Genomic DNA, 25,533 nt, shown 5'->3' on the forward strand with positions numbered 1-25,533 from the left:
GTGGTCTTATTGCAGCTACAGTATTACTAAAGATGACCACTAGATGTCGCTGTATCGTATAACTAGTATTATAGTATGTAGTAAGTATAGAAGCTGCACAGCTGAAGTGTGTCAAAGGGCTATTGTATGTGTGTGTACCAGATTCTGTTAGCCAGTAGGATCTTTCCTTTCTTCTGTCCTATCACCTCTTTCCTTTCCACTCTTCTGTTGCACTCTTTTCACCCAACCACAGCGCACCTTACATGCTATTTAGGAAGCTAGTCCCTTGGGTGAAGGAGGAGACTTACTTGGGCTTCAGTGGAGAAAGGACGCAACTCAGATGGCTCTCCACAGTGGTTCTACCTGGGCCCTGGCCCTCTGCCAGGTCCCCTCTACAGTCTTAGTCTTAGTCAGTACCCCGCATGGGTAGGAGACAGGACAGAGCCCGCTTACAAACTTCTTTCTTGAGGCATCCAACACGTGTGATGCAGTGCTAAACCCTTCAAGAGAGGATTATCCAACAGATCACCTCAACCCACGCCAAGGACTAGGAGTAACTACAGTGCAGGACAGTGTCCACAAAAGAGCCAAAGAGCAAGGAACTGATCCGGGTGAAGCAAAGTTACTAAAAGTCGATGAACTCCATCTCGCAACGTTGGTGTACCCAGAAAATTCTGACCATTCCGCTCATCCCAAAGCTAGTGGGCATAAAGTGGTGTAAAAACTATAGGAAAGGTCAATACACAGGCACAGGTTGTTGTTTTCTTCTTCTTCATGTATTCTTCTATGCACTCCAACCTCCCGGCAGAGCACATTACTACTTGGGTTGAGACTTTCACCTCACTCTCCTCTCTACTACTCTACCTCAGTACAACCATATCAACTCTACTACATCCTACTCAGCACTTATCACACAGATCTGGTGGTTCTATGTTTGTGTATTTATTGGAACTGTATCCCGTGTACCTGAAGATTCGTTGTATTACCTGCTGCGCATTACAATTAGTAAACCAAGTCAACGTTATCAGCCGAGTCTGTGATTATTCACCACCACCTGCACAGCACGTACACAGCAACCTTGGGACATTTCCCCTTTCTGTGTGGTGGCGGGTCCTACCACTATTCGGGAGGGTTCCTACACCGCTCTGATCACCTGTCACTACACTATCCCAAGGGACCCTGCAGAAACCCGACAGGACACCGACCACAGGGGAGAAGGGTACAACCGGCCTTACACTCTAAAAGCAGGCGTGCCATCACACCTGTGTGCCCACCAGGCACTGGCGTCACGTGACAAAACCCTTAAGGTTCCTCTGTATCTCGGCCACCCACCACAAGAAGTGGTGTCACACTTTCATCTAGCAAGTGCCGTGCCGTCCCACCGCTACAACATCATCTGGGGGTCACCACAAACGGACCCTAAGGAGAGACATTAGGCCTGGTTAGAAAATGTACAGTACCACTGTAGTACTGACATTACAATTGCTGTTGCAGTTGTGTACTGGAATAATTATACAGGAAAAGGGCTTTATTAGGGGTGGGTGTGCATCTCTCTATATGTTCTGTTATTTAAAGTTTATTCTAGGAATGGCTCAATGCATGAAAGCGTGAGGCATATACTTCAAGGTAAAGGTCATAATGAAGTAGACTCTGCCTCACTGAGAAACTGAGAAACCTCAGCCCTGAACATAGATGGAAAATTCTATGCATGAGATGGGTACGGCTAACACTCTGGTCCTAAGTAGCATCAGTGTGTGATGCAGTATACAGGACTGCTGGTGTAATCTCAACCACAGGCGCAAACCACATTTCCTGGTGTCTAAAACTCAGTTTTCAAGTTTCCATTTTCTTTTTCTTACAAAAAAAAAAGAGTAAGAACAGTGTGAATAAAGCGTTGTTGTGAAAGTCACGTCCCCAACCCATAGACTTAGACGTGGGGCTGTATAAGTGACTAATAATAAAAAAGTAAAACGGAGAAAAATAATATATGAATAACTTCAAAACTGGGTGTATGTGGTGTTCCATCATTGTGGATCATTTTGGCTCAAAGGCTGTGGGCCTTAGCTAACTTTTCCATGACATCGCATTATGACACATGACATCCATTTAGTATTATTTTAAAAAGTTTTGCTTCTATGTGAGGGTGGTGCTGTACACTAATCTCTTAAAAAAAACTATTGCTGAACAAAGGACTTAATATTTTTACACAGACTTTTACGAAAGAGCGCTTGCTAAACAAAACCACTGAGGCCTATGGAGCCATTTACACTACTTGCCGGAAAGGAGAAGTCCGGAAAGGGGACTATTTTTTTAAAAGGGGAACATGAAAAACAATCTTAACTCTCCAGCAATGCATCGTAGCTACGGGACCCCTGCCAGGCTCCAGGATCTTCTCCCAGCCGAAATTGTTACCCAATTGATTGCCCACTCAGCCAATCAGTGACTGAGACGGGACGCCGCTAGAGTAACAGATTGGCCGAGCGTGCAATCCATCAGCCAGGAAGGCAATTTCCCTGCATCGTGACATCATCAGGACTTGGGGGAAAGTGCCTTCCGGCTGGGGTCCCGTGACCAGTGTAGCAGCGCAGGCACGTGGAGAGTTAAGTTAGGATTCTGTATAAAATTTTCCCCTGCCCCTGCTGGCTGCCAAAAAAAAAAAAAAGGGCCGGGCTTCTCCTTTAAATAGGTATTCCCATCTGAGCTTGTTGTCCCCATCCATAGGATAGGGGATAACCAGCTGATTGCTGGGTAACCGACCGCCAGAGCTTAATTTATTGCGATCACAACCCTGTTCTCTGGATCGGTGGGGATTTGGGTGGTCAGACTCCCAGCGATCAACTTGTTATAACAAGCTCAGATGGGAATACCACTTCAAGTGTTTACTGAATACTGTTCATACCATGTGCCAGATGAGTGGCAGATATTCATCCTTTTTACATCTTCCTCAGCTCATAAACAAGGGGCAAGGGGTTTTGCCACTGTTGCTCTGGGAGTCCCATTCTTGTGATAAGTGTGTAATGGTGGGAGTCTGACTGTTGGGATCCTTGTGATCATACACTTATCCCTTCACCTGTGGATTGGCAATACACCATGACTATTTATAACCCCATGTCTTGACCCCTTTATAGCTATGTCCTACTTTGCTTTACTGTCTGTATTATTTGTGTGACATGCATGAACTTTATCCATTCCTAATAATCCTAATAATACTAGTTTTTCACCTTAAATTTAATAAAAAGTCCATGAAATTTTATTATTTTTATTTATTATTATTATTATTATTATTGTTATTATTATTATTAACATTTTTGCTGGTACCTGGTTTTTACTTTTTTTCAGTTTTTTTATTATTTATATAAAAATAACTATAAAACACAGAATTTTGTCATATAAAAAAAATCACAAGTATTAGAAATGGTTGGTGATGTCAGGAAACTTGCAAACTAAAGTGAATGTTAATCTTAGGCCATAATCACATGGCGTAAGACACTGGCCGGGTCCCGGAACGGCCGGTGTCAAAGAAAATCATCCAGATCTTCATTTCCTCTGAGTACAGATGCGGCCGCATCAGTGTGCGCCCACATCAGAATTTGCCACTGCACACAAAGGAGCATGTGGCCAGAGCCACGCGCTCCATTGTGTGAACTGACAGTTTTTCTGCGGCCGCTATTCAGTATGTCAGTATGTCCGGCCAGGATTCCCTTAGCCTGCAGCCTGCAGAACTACATAAGTTCCGTAGTAATCACGGCCGTTGTTGCAAATTGGCAACAACGTCCGTGATTACTACGGAACTTACGTAGTGTGATCATAGCCTTATGGTGCAATGTTTAGGTTCAGGTCTGACATGGTCTTCTGATCAAAGTTTTGTTTTTCTGATATAAAGTTCCAAATCCACTGCATACAAGCAGTGATCAATAATAAAACCTTTAGCAGGGGCTGAACATAGCCAGAAAGTTACAGTGTAATTATACCGTGATCTGGAGCTTTGCATCAGCGCAAAAAAAAAGAATTTACCTATTTAGAGAAAAATAAAATAAGACAAAATGAAATTTACTTAAAGTGGACCTGTAAGCAGGAAAAAAGGGATGGAAATTAGCCCCTGGCTAGATAGGAATAGTTATGATTGCAGCCATAAAATTTGTGTCTCCATAGTTCTGAAATATAAGACTTTTAATTAGTATCTAAATGAAGTTCAAAAGTCCAGGGGACATTCCCCAGCACAGCAAAAGCCCAGGCAAGATCACCCATGTTCTCTTTTTATATACTGGTTGTCAGTCAAAGGGAGTAAGTGGATGCAGATGAGTACAGAGGCGGTGATCAAAGAGACATGGGGGCACTTACCTGGGCTTTTGCAGTACTGGGAAACACCCAATGAACTTTTGAGCTACATTTATATATTAACAAAAAGCTTTACATGACAACACTGGAAATGACTATGGAAATAACTATATATATATATATATATATATGTATATATATATATATATATATATATATATATATATATATATATACACACACACACACCTAGAATCATGATAACTAGACCAGTGTTAACCCCATGTGCCTATTTACACCCCTGTTTTTCTGATGGAAGGTGGAAGCTATGAGGTAGTTTCTTGGCATGTGATGTTGATAATAACAGTCTGCAGGTGCTTTTGCCTGTCAGGTGGTCGGGCAAAGATTTTTTACTAGCATGTTTGTGCTGTATCAAAACCTATGAGAATTAGGAAATCTGGCCTATTGACTGCATTGATTTTCGCTCTGACGAGTTTAAGATCTTGTGCTGTACTCATGACAATCCCCAGTGGTGTGACTATGGAGAACTGGAGAGGCTATTGGGTATAAGATCCTTGCATCTGGTGTTCCCATTGTGCCCATTACTGGACGTCATACCGGACGGATTACATACTGTACAAAAGTTTTAGGCAGATGTAAAAAAATATATAAATAAATAAATGTTACAAAGTAAGATGCCCCCCATCAGGAAGGGGTCTGACTGGCTCCACTCTTATATTCTGAAACAGGACAATGACCCCAAACATTTAGCCAATGTCATTAAGAAGTATCTTCAATGTGAACAAGAAGTCCTGGAGGTGACGCTTTGCCCCCACAGATCCCTGATATCACATCATCAAGTCTGTCTGGAATTACATGATAGACAGAAGGATGTGAGCAGCGACATCCACAAAAGATCTGGGGTAACTTCTCCAGGATGATGGAACCATACTGATGATGGAAGAACTGGTGCCCATACTGATACTCATGTGATATACTGTAGATTCTTTTCTGTTCATTCACTTATATAATTGATAAAAATGAAATATTAACGTTTCTATTTTTTTAAAGCATTCCTACTGTGCAGGATTATTTCAGCATTTTCCTAAAACTTTTGCAGGTAATGTAGATCTGAGCTTTGTGGACCCCTGTGGGTATGTGTGAGTAAGATTGTGAGATTTTGCCTAAATACAATAAAATGGAATCCTGACTCTTCAGGAATCCTACTAAATGTTTGTTCTTAACAATCCTTAGACTTTTAAGTCATTTAGCATTAATCAAAATTCTCCATTGTAAGGACGATTGTCCAAGCGAGTGTGTGGTCAGCAGTAACTTTGTGGTCCCATTGGAGGTCATTCGACTGGTTACTCATTCCAAGGGTGGGCATAGCATTGGTGTCTCCTGTGTAGTTGCACAGAAGCCCAATCGGTAAAGGCAGCCACTGGCCCTGACCGCTCCTTCTTGCCCCCATAGATGGGGCTATATACTGAGCTATCCAAAGCAAGGAGCCCATAAACCATCCATGCATGGGGGTCCTCTCTCCATTCCTGGTGAAGGCATATTGTTATGGTGTCCTAACTGTACCATTGAGTGGGGAAAGAATTGGACCCTTTATAGCCCTTAGCTACTTCCTGACCCACTTTACTATTATACCATGCTGCGAGTGTGCAAGTATCACATTTCAGTAAGAGAAGATTCCTCTGTTGTTTCAGGCTTGGCCAAGTTGCTTGTAGAAGAAGCAGCAGCTTTATCATTGGGGTTCCTTATTGCAAAATAATCAAAGGATTCATAAAGTGTTGACACTGCCTAAAATGTTAAAGGAAAACACATATTAAGCTTAGTAGTATTAACGCTTAGTAGGATCAATGTTAAAGCTGTAGTGATCAGTGTAAACTATAAAGCCCTGGGGTGATATCTCTTACCAACAGAACTGTCTCTTTGCTGTCTGTCTCTCTCTCTGCCTGTGTACTATGGGCCTCCCACTCTCATCTCTTCCCTCCCTTGCTAGCCTTGCTTGTATCTTGGTCCCTGAGCTAGCTACAGGACAGGGGGTGGGTGGTTGGGAAGATGCTTGATAACAGAAGGAAGCATGTTTGTCTGATAAGATATATATTATATTCCCTTCTACTATAGATTTTTGCAAAGTTTGTTGAATCAGCAGTGCCTATTTAAGCTTTCATTTTTAAAAGGCCTATTACCACTGTTAATTTCCTCTATGATAAAGGAAAACACTAAAAACTATGATAATTACCCATGTCACTGAGTTTGAAGAGTTGCTGTCTTCTTCAACTTCAGCCACGTCCTGATGAATTTGGCGAAGCTGCACATGTTCTTGCTTCTTATTCTGTGAAATTCTCTTACCTTAAAATATAAATAACATGTAGTAATATGCAATATTGAATATTCCCTTAAAGTTATAAGTTTTTAAAAATTTTATTTATAAGATGTGACATTATGTGGTAATGGAAGCAATGCATTTACCTTGCCCCCTTACAAGTTTTTTGGTAAATTTGTAACTCACATTCATAACTCCTTAGTCGGTCCTGCCGTTTTCAACAACTATAATCAAACAGAATAATCTTAATTAGCATGTTAGGGGCACTGGGGGCATCCCTCTGCCCCCTAGAGTACTGTTCAGCCTGCCGTCACACCTACCTAAAGACCAGTTTGCTTATGCATAATTGAATTTGCATAGGTAGGCAGGACGAGTGGTGCTGGGGGAAGGGGGGGTGGGGGATGGCCCCAGTGCGCCTAACGTGATAATTTATATATTACTGTTTAATTCAATTTATTGAAAACGGCAAGACCAACTAAGGAAAGAAGACTGGTGTCGGAAAGATGAGGTACGCGGCTGCAGGGAGCTGCCAGCAGGTTTGCTGATAGTTTCCTGTTAAAAAATTCAGCTTTTCAGGAAAATAAACATGGTTTTGAATCTCCATATTCCAACTTCTATTATCTTTTCATTTTTTCATCTACAGAGACGTATTAGGGCTTCATTTTTGCACAATGATCTGTACTTTTTATCAGTACCAGACTTGGTGGATAGGACCTTTTTTTTTTTACCTTTTTATTTCATTTTATCTAATAGAGGATATCACCAAAATTCTGCAATTTTCGTGCTATTTTTTGTTTACGTCGATCACCGTGCGGGATCAATAATGGTTTATTTTAATAGTTTAGACAATTTGGTTATGTTTAAAAAAAAAAAAAAAAAAAAAAATGGAAAGGGGGGGGGGGGGGATTTAATCTTTTAACAGGAAAGTGTTTTTTTGTACTTTAAAAAAAAATTTCCCCACTCTTTTCGAGTCCTCCTAGGGGACTATGATATGCAATCACCATAGACTAATCAATGCTATGCATCTGCATAGCATTTCTAATGGTGGTTTTACACTGAGCGATAATTCGGCCGATCGCACGATTAACGATTTTGAATAAACAATGTTTTTTTTAATAACAATTAGCGTTTAGACGGAACGATACATCGTACGGAAAAATCGTTACGCGATCGTTTTGCGATTGCTTAAGCCTATCTCACACATAGGTGAAATCGTTGAAAGAATGTTTACACGGAACCATCTGTGAATTTTTTGCGAACGATCAACGACGATTTGAGAACATGTTGAAAGATCAAAATGAACGATTTCTTGCTCGTCGCTTGATCATTCGCTGCGTTTACACGGATGATTATCGTTTGAATACGATCGTTATCATGCAAATTCGAACGATAAATTGTTCCGTGTAAAACCACCATTAGTCAGATCGGTGCTTGGCTGATTAAGTCTGCCTGAGGCAGACTTAGTCAGCAGAGAGGCTGAGGCTGCCATGGAAAATATTTCTCTTCGGCAACCAAAGCAACTTATGGGCACACCCGTTCTTTGCTGCGGTGGTGCCGATGGGAACCTTGACAGGTTTGGTACAATATTAATTGCAGCATGCACAGGGTATATTCTATATTCAGGGTATAATCTGTAGTTGCAGGAAGGTCTCAGCTGTAACATACAGCTGATACCCACTGCATATAGTGCGGCCGTTAGGACTTAATAAATGATAGAAAGCTGTGTGTGGCATGATAACTTCTGTTATCTAATTAGGAAAACATGTAGGCATATAAAAACCTCAGCAAAGATAGATACATAGATAGAAAAAAATATTTGCAGCACTCCAAAAAATGGATCATCATGGATCTAGAGTATTTTTTTTAGAAATATACTTTAATACATACATTTTTTCTTCTTTCTCTTGCACAGGAAGTATGCTAGGAGTGCCACAAAGGGAAGTATGACAAGGGCAAAAGCCATGTGTTTCCACTGACCTGAAACTTTGGAAATAATACATACTTGTGAATGTAATTCTACCTGGGAAACATATTTATCCTAACATAAAAATACAGGAAATAATATAAGACGGACTTGATGGACCAGGTGAGCTTTTCCTGCCATTCATAAGCAATAAACTGGCAATCTGGCTATAATCTTTTTGGATGGACACCATTTTTAACCACAAATAAAGCTGTAATTTGCATAATACGACAGTGTTTTTGCATCAAAATTGCGGCTTTTCAAAAAGACGACTAAAATAGGGCCAAAAAAAGACGTTGTATGAACCTCAAGATGTGTTTTATTACATCTTGCCTAACTGAAACATCATAGTAAGGCTATGTTCACCCACAAGAAAATAAAAGCAAAATACAATCATAAAATTGGTATAAAACGCAACCATTTCTTGTTCAACAATGTGCTACATTAACCCTTAGAGGACCGGGCCAATTTAAATTTTTGCGTTTTGGTTTTCCCCTCCTTGTGCTTAAAAGGCCATAGCACTTGCATTTTTTCACCTAGAAACCCACATGAGCCCTAATTTTTTGCGTAACTAATTGTACTTTGCAATGAGAGGCTGAATTTTTTCATAAAGTACACTGCGAAACCAGGAAAAAATTCAATGTGTGGTGAAAAAAAAAACGCATTTCTTTTATTTGGAGGGTATTTTTTTACACTGTTCACCCTAGGGTAACGCTGACTTGTTACATATGTTCCTCAAGTCGTTACTATTACAATGATATGTAACATGTATAACTTTTATATTATGTGATGGCTTGTAAAAAATTCAAACCATTGTTTACAAATATATGTTCCTTAAAATCGCTCCATTGCCAGGCTTATAACGCTTTTATCCTTTGGTCTATGGGGCTGTAGGAGGTGTCATTTTTTGCGCCATGATGTGTTCTTTCTATCGGTACCTTGATTGCGCATATGCGACTTTTTGATCGCTTTTTATTACAATTTTTCTGAATTTGATGCAACCAAAAATGCCCAATTTTGCACTTTGGGATTTTTTACGCTTACACTGTTTACCGTGCGAGATCAAGAATGTAAATAACTAATAGTTCTGGCGATTATGCATGCGGCCATAGCAAACATGTTTATTTATTTATTTTTATTTATAACATGGAAAAGGGGGGTGATTCTGACTTTTATTAGGGGAGGGGGCTTTTTATTAATAATGACACTTTTTTTTTACTTTTACACTTATACTAGAAGCCCCCTGGGGGACTTCTAGTATAAGTACACTGATCTCTCATTGCGATCTTTGCTGCATAGTAATACAGAATAGATCGGTGAGATAGACACTCGATTGCTTCCGAATGCCGAGCCGGGATCATTACGGTGCAGACCCCGGCCGGGTGTCACGAGCATCGCTCCTCTGGGACATTGTCCCGGGGGGGGGGCGTTCTCCGCCACTAGACAACAGGGAACGGCTGCATCAGGTAATCGGATGCAGCTTTCATCTTTGACAGCTGCATCCGATTATCGAATTAGCGGGCACGGCGATCGGACCGCGCACGCTAACAGCAGCGGTCCCGGGCTACATGCGGCACCTGGGACCACAGCGCTCTGAACACCTGTGGGCGACCCTGGACGTACTTGTACGCCTAAGGGTTAAAGTCTATGGAAAAATGTTAGTCTATACACACATTGTAAAAAAATATATATTCTTTTACAACGTGTTCACAGATGGCAGATTGTCCATAGACGGTAGCACATTATTACATTCATAATACGGCTGTGTTTTATACCAATTTTACTGTTGCATTTTGCTTTTATTTTACTGTCTGTGAACATAGCCTCATGGTTACCGCGTAGCAGCATCAGGTAAGAATGTCTACTACATAGACGTAAATGGAAATACCAGACTATAAATACAAAAAGGGCAAAGATTTTATTAGTGTATGATATCAGTACCTGGATGACCATTTTACATATTGATGATACATCCAGTATGGTCTAGTCTTATTTTACATACAGTAGCTAATACTATCTTTTATCCCTCTTTCCATAAGATTTGATGTATAGCAATACACAGGGCAGGTAGAAAGGAAAAGTGTCCAAGGGCCAAGTGGTCTTCTATCATCCGCAATGTCTGTCTGTATTATAGGAAGCACAATATGTATCATGTTGGCTGCTATACCCATGCTCTTAACCAATTGCTTTACTATATCAGAATATATATTTGTCTTTAGAGTCAATAGAGGTTTTATAGGGTTTTATATTTTACTTAGTTGTATAGAGCAAGATCAAAGATAGGTTCAAGCTGATTCCCTGACTGATCAGGGAGAAACTTCCTCTCCGTGTCCATTTGGAGAGTCAGCCTAATTTGATAACTTACAGAAAACCTTCTGGAGCTTTGGATGGTGTGGGCAGCAGCGATATTGTGGTTATACTGACCCAACCAGTTGAGTGTACAACTATTCTTCACAAGCTAAACATACCAAGAGTAGTGGTACATATACCGCTACTGCTGTCCATGTAGAAGAGACAGTCACATTGTGTGCAGTTAGTAACTATGCAGAATGACTTGGATGCAGAGAGTTATGAGGTCCACAGATCACAAGATCCATGAGGCAATGTATGTGGGAGGATAATAACATAATGAAAGCATAGGTTGGGTGCTGACCTATATTAAATAACAGAGTCCATCATGGAGGATGGGACATCTAGAAATTAGCCCATGGGACCCTGATCATTTACTCATACAGTGCCCTGAGACCACTGGACTTTGGGTAAATGATTCACAGGATTAAAACACATAGTATTAAAACTATAGTGAGGCTATGTTCACACTACGTATATGTCCGGACGCATATTTTTTGCGGACGGACATATACGTGTAAAACTCCGGCTGGGATTTACGCAAGTTGCGGCCGGCAACGTACGGTCCGCGAACTTATGCCGGTAAGCTACGTACGCTTCCCGAACAGCGTCCGTAGCGATCTGATAGCGGTATTTAACTTGGAAATCTTCGCCTAGCCCCGGACACCCCACAGAACCTTTTGGATCGGCAAATCAAAGTGTCAAAAAGAAGAAATCACCACTCCGTACGGGACCGCATGTTACGCTACGGGCGTAAGTTACAGCGTTTCCGTCCCGGAACAATGGTCTGGTTCATTTTTTACGGCGCCGCGTACAATCCTGGCGTAAGTTCTTAGGTAGTGTGAACTGTGCAGCCGTAGATCGTATACTTTCCATTGTACGCAAACTACGTAAATCTCCGGCCGCTTATTCACGGAGCGCGCTACGGCCGGAAATTTACGTAGTGTAAACCTAGCCTAAGGATGTATCTACTTACCACCATTATTATCATTATGCCGGACATTTAATCGGGTCCCGCTCCCTTTTGCTTTTCTCAGTATTGGTATTTCGATGATAACCTGACAGACATACAGTCCTCCATCATCCTCTGTGACACTATATATAGTCAGCTGTGCTGTATTATTGGCCACATTACAGGACGTTTTATTATTTCTCACTTCTGAATAGTTATTTTTCTTCGTCCTTAGAGAACATAACTCGGTCCCATTCTCTTCCTCAGTGCTTGATATATACTTTCTCCACTGGACTCTGACCTGCTGATCATCTTCACTATTCCAGTGGCAGCTTATTCCGGCACTGTCCCCCTTCAGTGTATCTAAGATGGTTGGATTCTGTGTAATATTTATCTCCCCTAAGGCCGTAGCTGTAAGATAAAACAGTAATAAAGAATTATTGATAACACTGATACATTTTAAAGCTTGCTGAGAATTAAAAAAATTGCTGTCGGTAGTGTGCCTTCCCTTAACCCCAGCCAGCGCAGCGTTCATGCATTTTCTTTGCCTTCCCAGTATATGTCACTCACATGCTGGGGACCTGTCACAGCAACGGAACACTGTGAGAAGTGAGTATTGGGTTCAGGGATGGCACGCCACTGACGGCACCCCCCCCCCTTCCCTGGACAGCTGGGGGGGGTGTTAGGTGCTGCGGCGACCAAGAGAAAGGAGCGCTGCACCTCACACCTATGGCTGACACAAATGCCTCTCGGCTACATTTAAAAACCAACGCCAGGATGTTGGTATATAATTTGATCAAACCATATTGCCCCATGTACCACGTGCAGGTGCCCTGTTCACAAAGATAGGAGGTACTAGTCATGTGAGCACAGGTGCCTCCTGCTGATTGCGGTCACGTGGGTCTTACCAGGAAGAGTGCAAAGAAGAGAAAGGAGCGCTGCACCTCACACCTATGGCTGACAGAAATGCCTGTGGTTAGATCTTGTTCACACTTGTGTTGCTTGGTGACAGTTTCTTTCCGCCGACAGCGCCTGCTAGGTTTGAGGGGGGCCCTTGGGGTTTGATCCTGTGACGTTGGGTTTGCAGGGCCATTCCGTGGCGTCTCTTTCCTGCTTGCGCTCGCTTTGCGGGGTTGGTGGTCACTGACTGACACAGTGTGGAGTTAGTGTAGGGACTCATGTGAACCAGGAGACCTGCACGGGGTACATGAGGCAATATGGTTTGATCAAATTGTATACCAACATCCTGGAGTTGGTTTTTAAATATAACCGAGAGGCATTAGTGTCAGTCATAGGTGTGAGGTGCAGCTGCTCCTTTCTCTCCATGTAAAAAAAACAAAAAACAAAGAGTTTTACCCATAGGGCTTGGTAGAACCACATAATGCTCTATCTCAAACCACAAATGTTAAGATTAGGCTTGGAAAATTGTACTGGCCTGGAAAATCAGAGCCATTATTTTGCATTGTGCCCTTAAAGCATATGATCACCTTATAAAACAATTGTACAGTTTATATAGAACTGTAGTTTTAAGTTACAAAAATTCAACTTTGAAACCTGCAGAATTGTAATTGCAGCTCTGGAGTATTGTAAAGGCCAGCCCATAAGCTTATATACTATTTTGGACTAATATGGATTCATTTAACATATATTTTACAGGAAATGTAAAGATATCTATGCATGTTATGTATGTGTTTATCGTAATCTTATTATTATTTTGTATTTTTTTTTTATATCTTTACACAAAAGAACTATAGTCTGTAACTCAGGATCCGTTCATGTATGGAGCATATGTACAAAATTGATCAACTTTTTATGCCAAACAATTATATATGAAAATCTTGTTCAAAGATGGATATATTAAAGGGGCTGTCCCATCATGACAACCGCTTTTTATACTGAAACCAGATTCTTTCTGAAGCGAAGATTATACAGACCTCTACCTGTCTAACACTGACGACTGAACCTATCCGTCAACTACGACAATTCTGTGTCTTCAGCCTATGTCTATACACCAGAGACAAGGAACGATATCTGGCATTTCCTTTTGAAAAAGTTTACACCAATTGTGGGGATTAAGAGTGAAAAACACATAAAGCCAATAGACTACAGTCTCTGGTATAGTCCCTGGTTTAGCCAAATCAGTTAGTGATGCAGTGGTCTATATTTTCATATTAGATTATTATTGTTTCCCTTATTTTTTAGACGTTTTTTCTCTATTATTTTTCATGATTAATGGTGCTAGTATGTATCTAATCATGCTCCTAAAAGTAAGATACTTACAATAACCACTTAATATGTATATATATATATATATATATATATATATATAGATCACTCACCACCCTTGATTTGATTGGTTACTATTCCCGTATATGGTGCAATGATTATAATTGACGCCTTAGTTATCTATATAGTTTGGCTGTTGCTTTGATAGATTCAGTGATCCAAGCTGTTTAGTCGTATTCACAAGAAGAACCCCCCAGCCGGTGGCGCTAGCTCTCTTGCTGGTGGAAGTGCTAGCAAGAAGTTTTTCCAAAATTCAGTGTGACATCACAGTGCTCAGCTACGGAGGCCTGGAAAGGACAGAAACCGTCCCTGATTTAGCCAAATCAGTTAGTGACCCGGTAGTCATATTTTCATTATTATTATTATTATTATTATTTTCTTTATTAATTTTTGCGTGATGGGGGCACAGTTTAGCATGGAAGACACATTTTTTTTTTTTAAAAACTTTAAAATCATCAATAGACATGTCAAAAGTTTTAATCAGTTTTGATCGCTGACATGACTACCCTTTTGCCAGGAGAAGTGTTCAGCAGAGTACTTCAATCTCCAGCTGGCTGTTTTTTGTGTACTGAGCCTCTCAGTGTGGCACACTTCCCCTGACTGGCCTAGGGATCTATGGGAGTCTCTACATTGAAACCCTGACTGATGAAAACTTTTCATGTGTCTGTAGAACATGTCAATAGTTTATTTAAATGGCAGTTACACTTTTACCATGGCAATAATTTACATGGGATAGATAAAAGGGGGTTACAAATAAGCCCAATAAGCCCAAATAGCCCAGCAATAACTAGGCTATGTTCCTCCACACAGGGTAAAAAAACTTTTTTTTAAAGGAATCTCCAGATATCTTTCCTTGCCTCTGGTGTATAGATAAAAAGACGTTGCCGTTCCGAGGTAGTGTGAAATCAGACACATGCTGGGACAGATAACATTCAATCATCAGTGGTGGATAGGCAAAGGTCAGAAAAGGCAATCTTGGTCAATTGTGGCTGTAATCTGCATAATACATCTGTGTTTTTGTTTTAAAATGACTGTAAAATGTCTAAAAAGAGACATTGTGGTAACAGAGCCCTAGAGTGTAATAAGTGCCCTTAACCCTTTGAGGACCAAGCGCAAAATGACCCAGTGGACCGCACAAATTTTGATCTTTGCGCTTTCGTTTTTCCCTCCTCGCCTTCTAAGAGCTCTAGCACTTTCAGTTTTCTATCTACAGGCTGTGTAATGGCTTATTTTTTTTACAGGAATAGTTGTACTGTGTAATGGCGTCTTTCATTTTACCATAACATATATGACGGAATCTCAAATATATTATTTATGAAGATATAAATAGGTGAAATCGTAAAAAAGAATGCAATATGGTAACGTTTGGGGGATCCTGTGTCTACGTAATGCACTATATGGTAAAAGCGACATGATACTATTATTCTATAGGTCAGTCTGAACACAACCATATGCAGGTTACACAGATTCTCTAATGTTATATATATTTTTTTTAATGAAATCCTTTTTTTTTAGCAATTAAATATTAATAAAATGGGCCTATTGTGACACTTATAACGGTTTTATTTTTTCACCTACGGGGCTGTATGGGGTGTCATTTTTTCCGCCATGATCTTTAGTTTTTAATAATACCATATTTGTGAAGATCGGACGTTTTGATCACTTTTTATAAACATTTTTTCATATATAATGTAACATAAAATCGGTAATCCGCGCACTTGTTTCCCTCTTTTCGTGTTCGCCGTTCGCAATGACGCTTGTTATATTTTAATAGATCAAACAATTTTGCACGCTACGGTATATTATATGTTTATTTATTTTTATATGTTTTATTTATATAATGGGAAATGGGGGTGATTTAGACTTTTATTGGCGGAGGGGTTTTGGGGTAGTGTGTTAGTGATTCTAACTTTTTTTAAAAATACATTTTAAGTCCCTTTGGAGGACTTGTACATTCATTACTTTCCTTTTTTACACTGATCATTGCTATGCCATAGGCATAGCATTGATCAGTGTTATCGGCGCTCTGCTCATTGAGCCTGTCTGTGCAGGCTCAGTGACCAGAGCGCCGATCGGACCGCACGGAGGCAGGTGAGAGAACTTCGGCGGTCCGTTTTAACGATCGGGACTCCCGCAGTCACACTGATTTGAATCATGATTTACTCCTCCTCCCCGCCTAACGACCCCCCCGCCCTACCACCCAAGTTGGGTATACGGCAGGCGCACGCCAGGGAGAAGGGGTGAATCTGCATCTTCTCCCTGGTGTAAACCCCGGTGGTAACTTTTTGGTGTCCCCTCGTATGTCATAAAAAGGGGGTGAAAAAATAAATCAAAAGAGCAACAACTATTTCTAGACATAATTCATCCATATTTTGTCACCAAAATGAAGGGTATCCAAAAAGATGGCAGTAAAACGGCCACAAAAAGACATTGTGGGAATATTTATATGTTTATAAATTTTTATATTTAAAATGACATTTTAAAAGTTTTTAGGCCATTTAGGGCTCCATTTAAAGGGGTTCACCTCTTTGTTTTAAGTGAAACTGTGATGGCCGTGTAAACAGAATTTTAACTAAACTTTACATTCAAGAAATTTTCCTAAAGGTTAAAGTGAATGTACCTAGATTTTTTCTTACTGATTTTTCTAAACAGTTTCTATTTTCTGATTTTTTTTATTTTATTTTTATTTTCAGTACATAACATTCAGCACATGTTCTGGCTATGTTCACACACAGTATTTTGCTCAGTATTTTATCAACCAAAACCAGGAGTGGGTTAAAAACTCAGAAAGGGTGCACATCTGTCTATTATAGTTTTTCTCTGTCAGTTCCACTCCGGATTTTGGCTACAAATACTGACCAAAGTACTGGCAGAAATATTTACCAAAATACTGACAGAAATACTGACCAAAATACTGACAGAAACACTGGCCAAAATACTATGTGTGAACACAGCCTCTAACGGCATTTAGAGAGCCCCATCAACACAGACACAACGTGTGGAGCAGAGCCTATTCATTAAAATGGGAAGATTTCAGGCATCTCCTGTGACTTGTGCAGAGGTCATTCTACTTGAAGTGGAGAGATGGCAGTCTAAGCTTCAGCTATTTTGATCCTGACATATCTATATTCTGCTGAGAAATGATCTGTACAGAACTGGAAATCTCAGCTTAAGGCCCTTTTACATAATAAAATTAAAATATCATCAATAAAAATATTGAATAAGAACATAAAAAAGAGATGCTTGCTGCTATTTCTGGTAAATATTTTGCTGTCACACCCCAGTGTTGTCCTCCATGCTGCTGCTGCTTCTATGTAGTTTAGAATCAAATGCATACAGACACATGCATCACAGACACACAGAAGCTATAGTACACATAGATATATCCACAAAGCTATAGACACGTGTGCAGTGGCAGACTGTGGTTTCCTTTCCCACCATGGAAAGCCACTCTGAGGGCTGTTTACCTTTACAGAATATATCCACTTTTCATTTCATTGTAACTCACTGGACATATTGTTAACTATGATTTAGTAAATTATTTGTGAATCATCTGTATGAAATACAGAACAAGCAACAAAAACTCTCTAGCTCCATATAATACATGGTTGACACGCTACGGAGCTCATATGCTGCTCTTTCTTACGTCCATTTAAAGGAATTCTGGAGATATGAGGGCTTCATCTGACCAGTATGCCAATGTATATCACAGGGTACCTTATCAGGTTTCATTGATTTAAATGTACAAAATGCTGTATAAAGTGTCTACATTTGGTACATTTGTGAGTGTATACAGTTTTTTTTTTTTTTTATAGGACCAAAAAAGAGTAGATGCTCACATATGTACTTCAATATGTTTGATACACCGAAATCAATGGATCCAACGGAGGAACATTGTATTGCAGTACCGGCAGGATGATCTTTTTGGAGACCGGCCGCTCCATGACCCGGCCGGGTCACGGAACAGCCGGTCTCCTACGCAGTATGAACATGGCCTAAAAGGGCTTTTAGCTTAAACCAGAACCAACAATTCTGGCTGTCTTGTTAGCCTAGGCTGATCCTTTCAACTCATGTATCCACTAGAGATGAGCGAACCTGCCGAGGTTCAGGTTCGTATGAACCTGCGCTCTTGGCTTCTGACTGCCGCTGCCTGCCCGCTCCGTGGAGAGAGTGGATACAGCCTGAGTACCGCCTGGAAAATTGGGATACAGCCATAGCCATAGGCTGTATCCCAGTTTTCCAGGCGGTCCTCCGGCTGTATCCACCCTTTCTACGGAGCGGGCAGACAGCGGCAGTCAGAAGCCGAGAGTGCAGGTTCATACGAACCCAAACCTCGGCAGGTTCGCTCATCTCTAGTATCCACATACAATGTCCGTTATTTTATACACTGTTTATTGGACGTCTGTCAATCCTTTGACTTTAATGCATTGCATTTAAATAAAAAAGTAAATGAAAAAAGTGGATGCCTTTTCTTCTTTTTTGAACATAGTGTAAACATGGCCAAATACTTACAGGTTTCTTCATGCTATGAGTAGAGACTTGGTACTCTCCAAAATGTACTCTGTGCCTCATTTCAAGTGAGAAGTCTCATAGCAACAGTGACAGTCTGATCAGCGTATATTGCCATGATATGTAGCCAATTATCTTTTAAAATCCAATAATTACTTCTAATTCTCATAATCTTTAGCTATAGTGCAACGTAGGACAGGGCCTCTGGCATCAGTCGCTGCATATAAAATATTTATTGTTTATAACTTTGTTAAGTTCACACAACGTATTTTTTCATTTAATAACGGTCGTTTTTGCAGATTGCAACACCACCATTATTAAAGTAAAAAATACAATGCATTGATTTCAATGGAATCCTGGCCGGAGTGTATACTATTCAGTGAATAGCGGCCGCACAAAACTGACAGTGCAGACCATGTAAAATGCGGCTCCGGCCGCACTTTACATTGTCGGCTATGGTGAATTGCAAAGCTGGCACACCCGAATTTGCCCACTTTCTAATTCAAAAGAAATGAAGTTTCAGAACGGACGCTGTCATGCATATTGTGAACCCGGCCTAAAAATTTAATTGTGTTTTAAAATGGAAAGTGATAATGTTTGTCAACTGATGCCCATTGAAACCTGTGGTGCCAATCTGAATTAGAATCTGTTTGTTAGGCTGTCCGTACAAAAGTCATCTGTAGGTTTTGATTTTAGACGATCAGCTGACAAAGTCTTTCAACTCTACCATGGCATTTGCCGTTAAATGTCATCATGTTTGATTCCTTACTCTGATATGGTATACGATTATTTTGCATTGTGATCAATGGCCCATGCCACTGTATATCTAAGTAATGACACGCCTAGCGTATACATTATACAGTATACACAATATGTGACAATAGCATCACTACTATAAAAAGGATGGTCAGTTGTAATCAACATGGTAGTATTCATTAGGCTCCAACCAGACATGATTTATTTGCATTACTAACATCCTCTAGGTGTCATACTCAGGTCCTCCAGCTGTTGCAAAACTACAATTCCCATCATGCCTGGACAGCCAAAGCTAAAGCTTTGGCTGTCCAGGCATGATGGGAATTGTAGTTAAGTAACAGCTGGAGGGCCTGATTTTAACACCTATGGTCTATAGAATAACCTAATGGTCATTTATACTGGACATCAATCTGAAAAAATATATAATTCTATCATTTATGAATTATGAATGATAAGATCAAAATATTCATCTTAAATTCTGCCATCAAACTATCCAATGTATGACAGTGAAAGATATCAAATCTAAATGTATGTGTATATACTTATACCTACTAATACTGTGTCTCTGTATATTTCCATTGTAGAGGAAATATAGTAAGAACTTACCAGACATTTGCAGGAACACAAGCAAAATCAATGACATCTCCGACATTCTTATAAGATGATCATATTCAGAGTTGCATGCTGTGACTGCAGGAAACACAAGGGGAATACACATTATACTCTGTCTCAGCACTGACACTTCCTCTTCTTGTTTGTCATCTCTTCAGTATCTGTATTCAGATCTACTCTTACCCTGACATTCCTATTGTATAAGTCAGATACCCCTGGGGAAGCCACAATCTGTGGCAATACATGTAGGGACTAAAACAACACTCCAGCAACTATATATGCTACTATTTGCTGGACTGTATTTTTAGTTTTTTCTTGCTTTTGCACAATGTTTGACTATGTTGCACACTTGTTTTAATATACTCCGAGGCTAGCATCACACTTGCCACTATTCACAAAAATAAAATAGGCCAATATTCACCAATAAAAATAGGCTATTCACCATACTGTATGCTTTCTTGGATAAAAATGCTGTAGTCAGATGTCAGCTAGGACTCAATGGGGGAATAATGAAACATTATATTTACACGTTTTATTGCTATTTCTTTCTGCCCTTTTTGCCTTTTTTTTTACAGTATGGTATGGCCTTTTTTCTTTTCTTGGTTTTGTGGCATTTTTCCCCTATTGACCTCCATAAGAATATTAAAAAAACAACAGAAAAAAAGTACATATGTCTGTTGGTGTTTGTCTTGTATTTTACCTTTACATTTTTAGTAGATAAGACAAAAAAATGCAGTAAAAAAAAGGCATTAAAAAAAGTCTACATTAATATACACTTTTTCTGAAGAAAAAAAAGCATCATGAGGGAAGGGAAGTTTTTTGTGGTGTTTTTTGGAGCTAAAAAACTAAATTTGTGTCTTTTGGAAGCCTAATACTAATATAGCACTTAAAGTTCCAAAACACCTCATATGTTTGTCAGTATAAGGTGTATGTGGCTCTCCCAACCACCCACCTACAGATGATATCTGTGGAGATAGGGGTCGGTGCAATGAAAAATTACTGCCCAACCCATTTGTCCTGGAAGACATAAGCTGCTGTCAGAGCAGTATGGCTGCAGCTTAACTCTCTCCTCCCCAAAGACAATACAGGAACGCTTAGCTTATCTGAACATTCCTGTGTATGAAGAGGACGGGAAAGATAACTGACAGTAGGACGATATGGCTAGCTTTAGGGTTATGGGCCTTTTACATGGGCTGATCATCTCTCTTTTTCTTCCCTACTTACGGTTTACTCTTATAAGTGTTTTGAAATCTTGACTGTTTACTAGGTTACTCTCCTATGTCACCTGCAAAATAACATTAACAACGATAAGTGGAAAATGACTATGTATCCTTCTGTATCTGATAAGATGTGAAGATATGTCACTCAGAATGACCATATACTGTACTGTTATTTTTAAAGGCTATGGAGACTAAAATATTTTTACATGTGTTAGTGTCACTGTCATTCTAACTTTCAAAATCTAAAGTAACAGTAGATGTGATTAGGAATGAGCGAACTTTTGAAAAGTTCGGTTCGATACGGTGAACTTTCGTGAAGTTCGGATTCATCCGAACCTAAAACGAACTTTGCTATAACGACTGAATAATTGCAGCTACAATAGTGGGAGTCTGATAGGGTATAGTTTCGCTTAGTTGCAGTTGTTATTGCAATGAAAAAAGTGAAAAAAAATCAAAGTGCAAAAATAGTGAAAAAAAATTTGCCAGGGTGTAAGTGATTACACGGGACATAGGACACAAAGTTCCTTGGACCCAGTAGGGTGGAAAACAGACATTTGACAGTGGAACCAGCAGCAGTAATAGTACTGTATTGGACCCAGTATGGTTGAGAACAGACAATTGACGGAGGAGGAGGAGGCAGCAGCACTTGATTGCACCCAGCCCAGTATGGTTGAAAAGAGACTATTGGAGGAGGCGGCACCACTTGATTGCTCCCAGGCCAGTATGGTTGAGAACAGACTATTTGAGGAGGATGCAGTACCAGATTGCACCCAGGCCAGTATGGGTGAGAACAGACAATTGACGGAGAAAGAGGAGGATGTTCAGCCTTGGAGTGGTGACCTGGGAATCCTCGCTGATGATGTTGTTCAGCGCACTTTCCAGAACACGGACCAGTAGGATGATGTTATTAATCCCATAGTCATGCCTGCTCACAAACAGTCGAGTCCTCAAAAGGGATCAACAATTGGCAGGAAATGTTCGAAGAAACCTGTGCACTATGAGGTTTATCCCATGTGCCATACAAGGTGTATGAATCAGCCCTCCCTGCTGCACTGCAGAGACAATGTTCCTCCCATTGTTGTCTACAACACTTCCCACTGTTAGCAGGGCCGTATTTGCCACTAGGCACCCGTGGTCCGGTGCCTAGGGCGGCGCCCTGCGGGGGGCGGCACCCGCAGGACACAGTTCTTTTTTTATTTAATTTTTTTTTTTTTTTTACCCCCTCCGCCGCCCCGCCGCTGACATCCGCGCCCGGGTGGTGCGGCGGGGGGGGGGGGGGGGGGGGGGTGTCTTGTGATCAGTCGGCCGGGGGATCAGTCGGGCGGCAGGAACAGAGGCAGGCTGGGAAGGAAGGTCCCCCTATGCAGGGCCGGCGTGAGCTCCCGGCATAGACTGTCACACAGGCCGGAAGCTCACAGTGCAGCCCCGCGATGCCCGAACTTCCCTGCTCAGCAGCGGCGTGATGACGTCACACGCACGCTGCTGAGCAGGGAAGTTTGGGCATCGCGGGGCTGCGCTGTGAGCTTCCGGCCTGTGTGACAGTCTATGCCGGAAGCTCACGCCGGCCCTGCATAGGGGGACCTTCCTTCCCAGCCTGCCTTTGTCCCTGCCGGCCGGCTAATCCACAGCCCCCCCCCCCCCCGCTGGTCCCTCTGCCCCCCTCCAGCTGGTCCCTCTGCCATCCCCCCCCCCCCCCCGCTGGTCCCTCTGCATCCCCCCCAGCTGGTCCCTCTGCCATCCCCCCCCCCCCCGCTGGTCCCTCTGCATCCCCCCCAGCTGGTCCCTCTGCCATCCCCCCCCCCCCCCGCTGGTCCCTCTGCATCCCCCCAGCTGGTCCCTCTGCCATCCCCCCCCCCCCCCGCTGGTCCCTCTGCATCCCCCCCAGCTGGTCCCTCTGCCATCCCCCCCCCCCCGCTGGTCCCTCTGCATCCCCCCCAGCTGGTCCCTCTGCCATCCCCCCCCCCCCCGCTGGTCCCTCTGCATCCCCCCCAGCTGGTCCCTCTGCCATCCCCCCCCCGCTGGTCCCTCTGCATCCCCCCCCAGCTGGTCCCTCTGCCACCCCCCCCCCCCCCGCTGGTCCCTCTGCATCCCCCCCAGCTGGTCCCTCTGCCATCCCCCCCCCCCCGCTGGTCCCTCTGCATCCCCCCCAGCTGGTCCCTCTGCCATCCCCCCCCCCCCCCCGCTGGTCCCTCTGCATCCCCCCCAGCTGGTCCCTCTGCCATCCCCCCCCCCGCTGGTCCCTCTGCATCCCCCCCAGCTGGTCCCTTCCCCCCCCCCCCCCCCCCCGCTGGTCCCTCTGCATCCCCCCCAGCTGGTCCCTCTGCCACCCCCCACCCCCCCGCTGGTCCCTCTGCATCCCCCCCAGCTGGTCCCTCTGCCATCCCCCCCCCCGCTGGTCCCTCTGCCCCCCCCCCCCCCGGCTGCTCCCCTGCCACCCCAGCTGCCCTCCCATCTTCTCCCCCTGCTCCCCCTCCCCCTGTCGCCCCAGCTGCTCCCCCTGTTACCCAGCTTCTCCCCCTTTCCCTGCCACCCCTAGTTGCTCCCCCTCCCTGTCGCCCCAGCTGCTCCCCCTGTTACCCAGCTTCTCCGCCTTTCCCTGCCACCCCTAGCTGCTCCCCCTCCCCCTAGCTTCTCCCCCTGTTCCCCAGCTTCTCCCCTCCCTGTTAACCTGACTGCCCCCCTGTCGCCCCAGCTGCTCCCCCTGTTCCCCAGCTTCTCCCCATTCCCCAGCTTCTCCCCCTGTCGCCCCAGCTTCTCTCCCTGTTCCCCAGCTTCTCCCCTCCCTGTTAACCCGACTGCCCCCCTGTCGTCCCAGCTGCTCCCCCTGTTCCCCAGCTTCTCCCCATTCCCCAGCTTCTCCCCCTGTCGCCCCAGGTTCTCCCCCTGTCACCCCAGCTTCTCCCCCTGCCACTCCAGCTGCCCTCCCATCTTCTCCCCCTGCCACCCCTAGCTGCTCCCCCTCCCCCTGTCGCCCCAGCTGCTCCCCCTGTTCCCCAGCTTCTCGCCCTCCCCCTGTCACCCCAGCTTATCCCCCTCCCCCTGCCACCCCATCTGCCACCCCATCTTTTCCCCCTGTCGCCCCAGCTTCTCCCCATTGCCCCAGCTTCCTTCATCGCCCCAGCTGCTCCCCCTGTTCCCCAGCTTCTCCTGCTCCCCCTGTCACTCCAGCTACTCCCCAGCTTCTCCCCCTCCCCCTATCACCCCAGCTGTTCCTCCTGCCATCCCCAGCTGCCTCCTTTCCCCAGTTACCCCCAGCTGCCTCCCTTCCCCAGTCACCCTGCTCTGCCCGCCTGCAGACGAGTTGTGGTCGGAGAAGTCATCATGATGGCTGCACCAGATGGAGAAGAAAGAAAAAAGTGAGCAACGGCAATCGGAGAAGACGTCACCTGTGAGTCATTAGTAACTGCACTGTAATCACTTCTATAGTGTGCAGAGCCTGTGTACCATTGGGGTCTAAATGGGTCAGTGTATGGTTTGCGGTAGTGTACTGACACAGCTCGCGGTCACTACAGTACACTAGCACAAACTTTTAAACTAGAATGCAACTACAACAGCTGCAGGTACTAAAACTCCCAGCATATCCTGAGGGCTGCAGACTTTCAGTACATGCTGGGAGTTGTAGTGCCTGCAGCTGTTGTAGTTGGGTCCTAGGTGCATCATACACTAGGTGCTTTGTGGGAGATCAGAATACATAGATCTGTGGGGGCTCAGTGCAGGGAAGTGACCCCAGAACATCACTAATAGGGGATAGAACAACAACATCTACTCCTATCCCCTGATAGTGGTGTTCTGGGGTCACTTCCCTGCACTGAGCCCCCACAGATCTATGTATTCTGATCTCCCACAAAGCATCCAGTGTATGATGCACCTAGGACCCAACTACAACAGCTGCAGGCACTACAACTCCCAGCATGTACTGAGTCTGCAGCCCTCAGGATATGCTGGGAGTTGTAGTGCCTGCAGCTGTTCTAGTTGGGTCCTAGGTGCATTATACGACATATAGGAATACATAGATCTGTGGGGGCTCAGTGCAGGGAAGTGACCCCAGAACACCACTATCAGGGGATAGGAGTAGATGTTGTTGTTCTATCCCCTATTAGTGATGTTCTGGGGTCACTTCCCTGCACTGAGCCCCCACAGATCTATGTATTCTGATCTTCCACCAAGCCTCCTAGGACCTAACAGCTGCATGCACTACAACTCCCAGCATGTACTGACAGTCTGCAGCCCTCAGGATATGCTAGGAGTTGTAGTACAGTGTAGACAGATGTATTGCTGGACCTTCAGGGCTGAT

At 43.2% G+C, this 25,533-nt stretch overlaps 1 protein-coding gene across 1 annotated transcript; it reads right to left on the bottom strand.

Moving 5' to 3' along the window:
- Positions 1-4,522: 4,522 nt before the first annotated feature.
- On the bottom strand, positions 4,523-20,088 carry LOC138796756 (uncharacterized). The gene is made up of 5 exons (XM_069976411.1): positions 20,014-20,088; positions 11,881-12,267; positions 8,480-8,575; positions 6,509-6,618; positions 4,523-6,063 (listed from the first exon to the last, which is right to left on the bottom strand). The coding sequence occupies exons 1-5, from the start codon at positions 20,057-20,059 to the stop codon at positions 5,932-5,934; spliced, it is 771 nt and encodes a 256-aa protein (XP_069832512.1). The 5' UTR covers positions 20,060-20,088; the 3' UTR covers positions 4,523-5,931.
- Positions 20,089-25,533: the final 5,445 nt, after the last annotated feature.

The sequence above is a fragment of the Dendropsophus ebraccatus genome, chromosome 7 (assembly GCF_027789765.1).
Source record: "Dendropsophus ebraccatus isolate aDenEbr1 chromosome 7, aDenEbr1.pat, whole genome shotgun sequence".
In the NCBI taxonomy this organism is placed as follows: domain Eukaryota; kingdom Metazoa; phylum Chordata; class Amphibia; order Anura; family Hylidae; genus Dendropsophus; species Dendropsophus ebraccatus.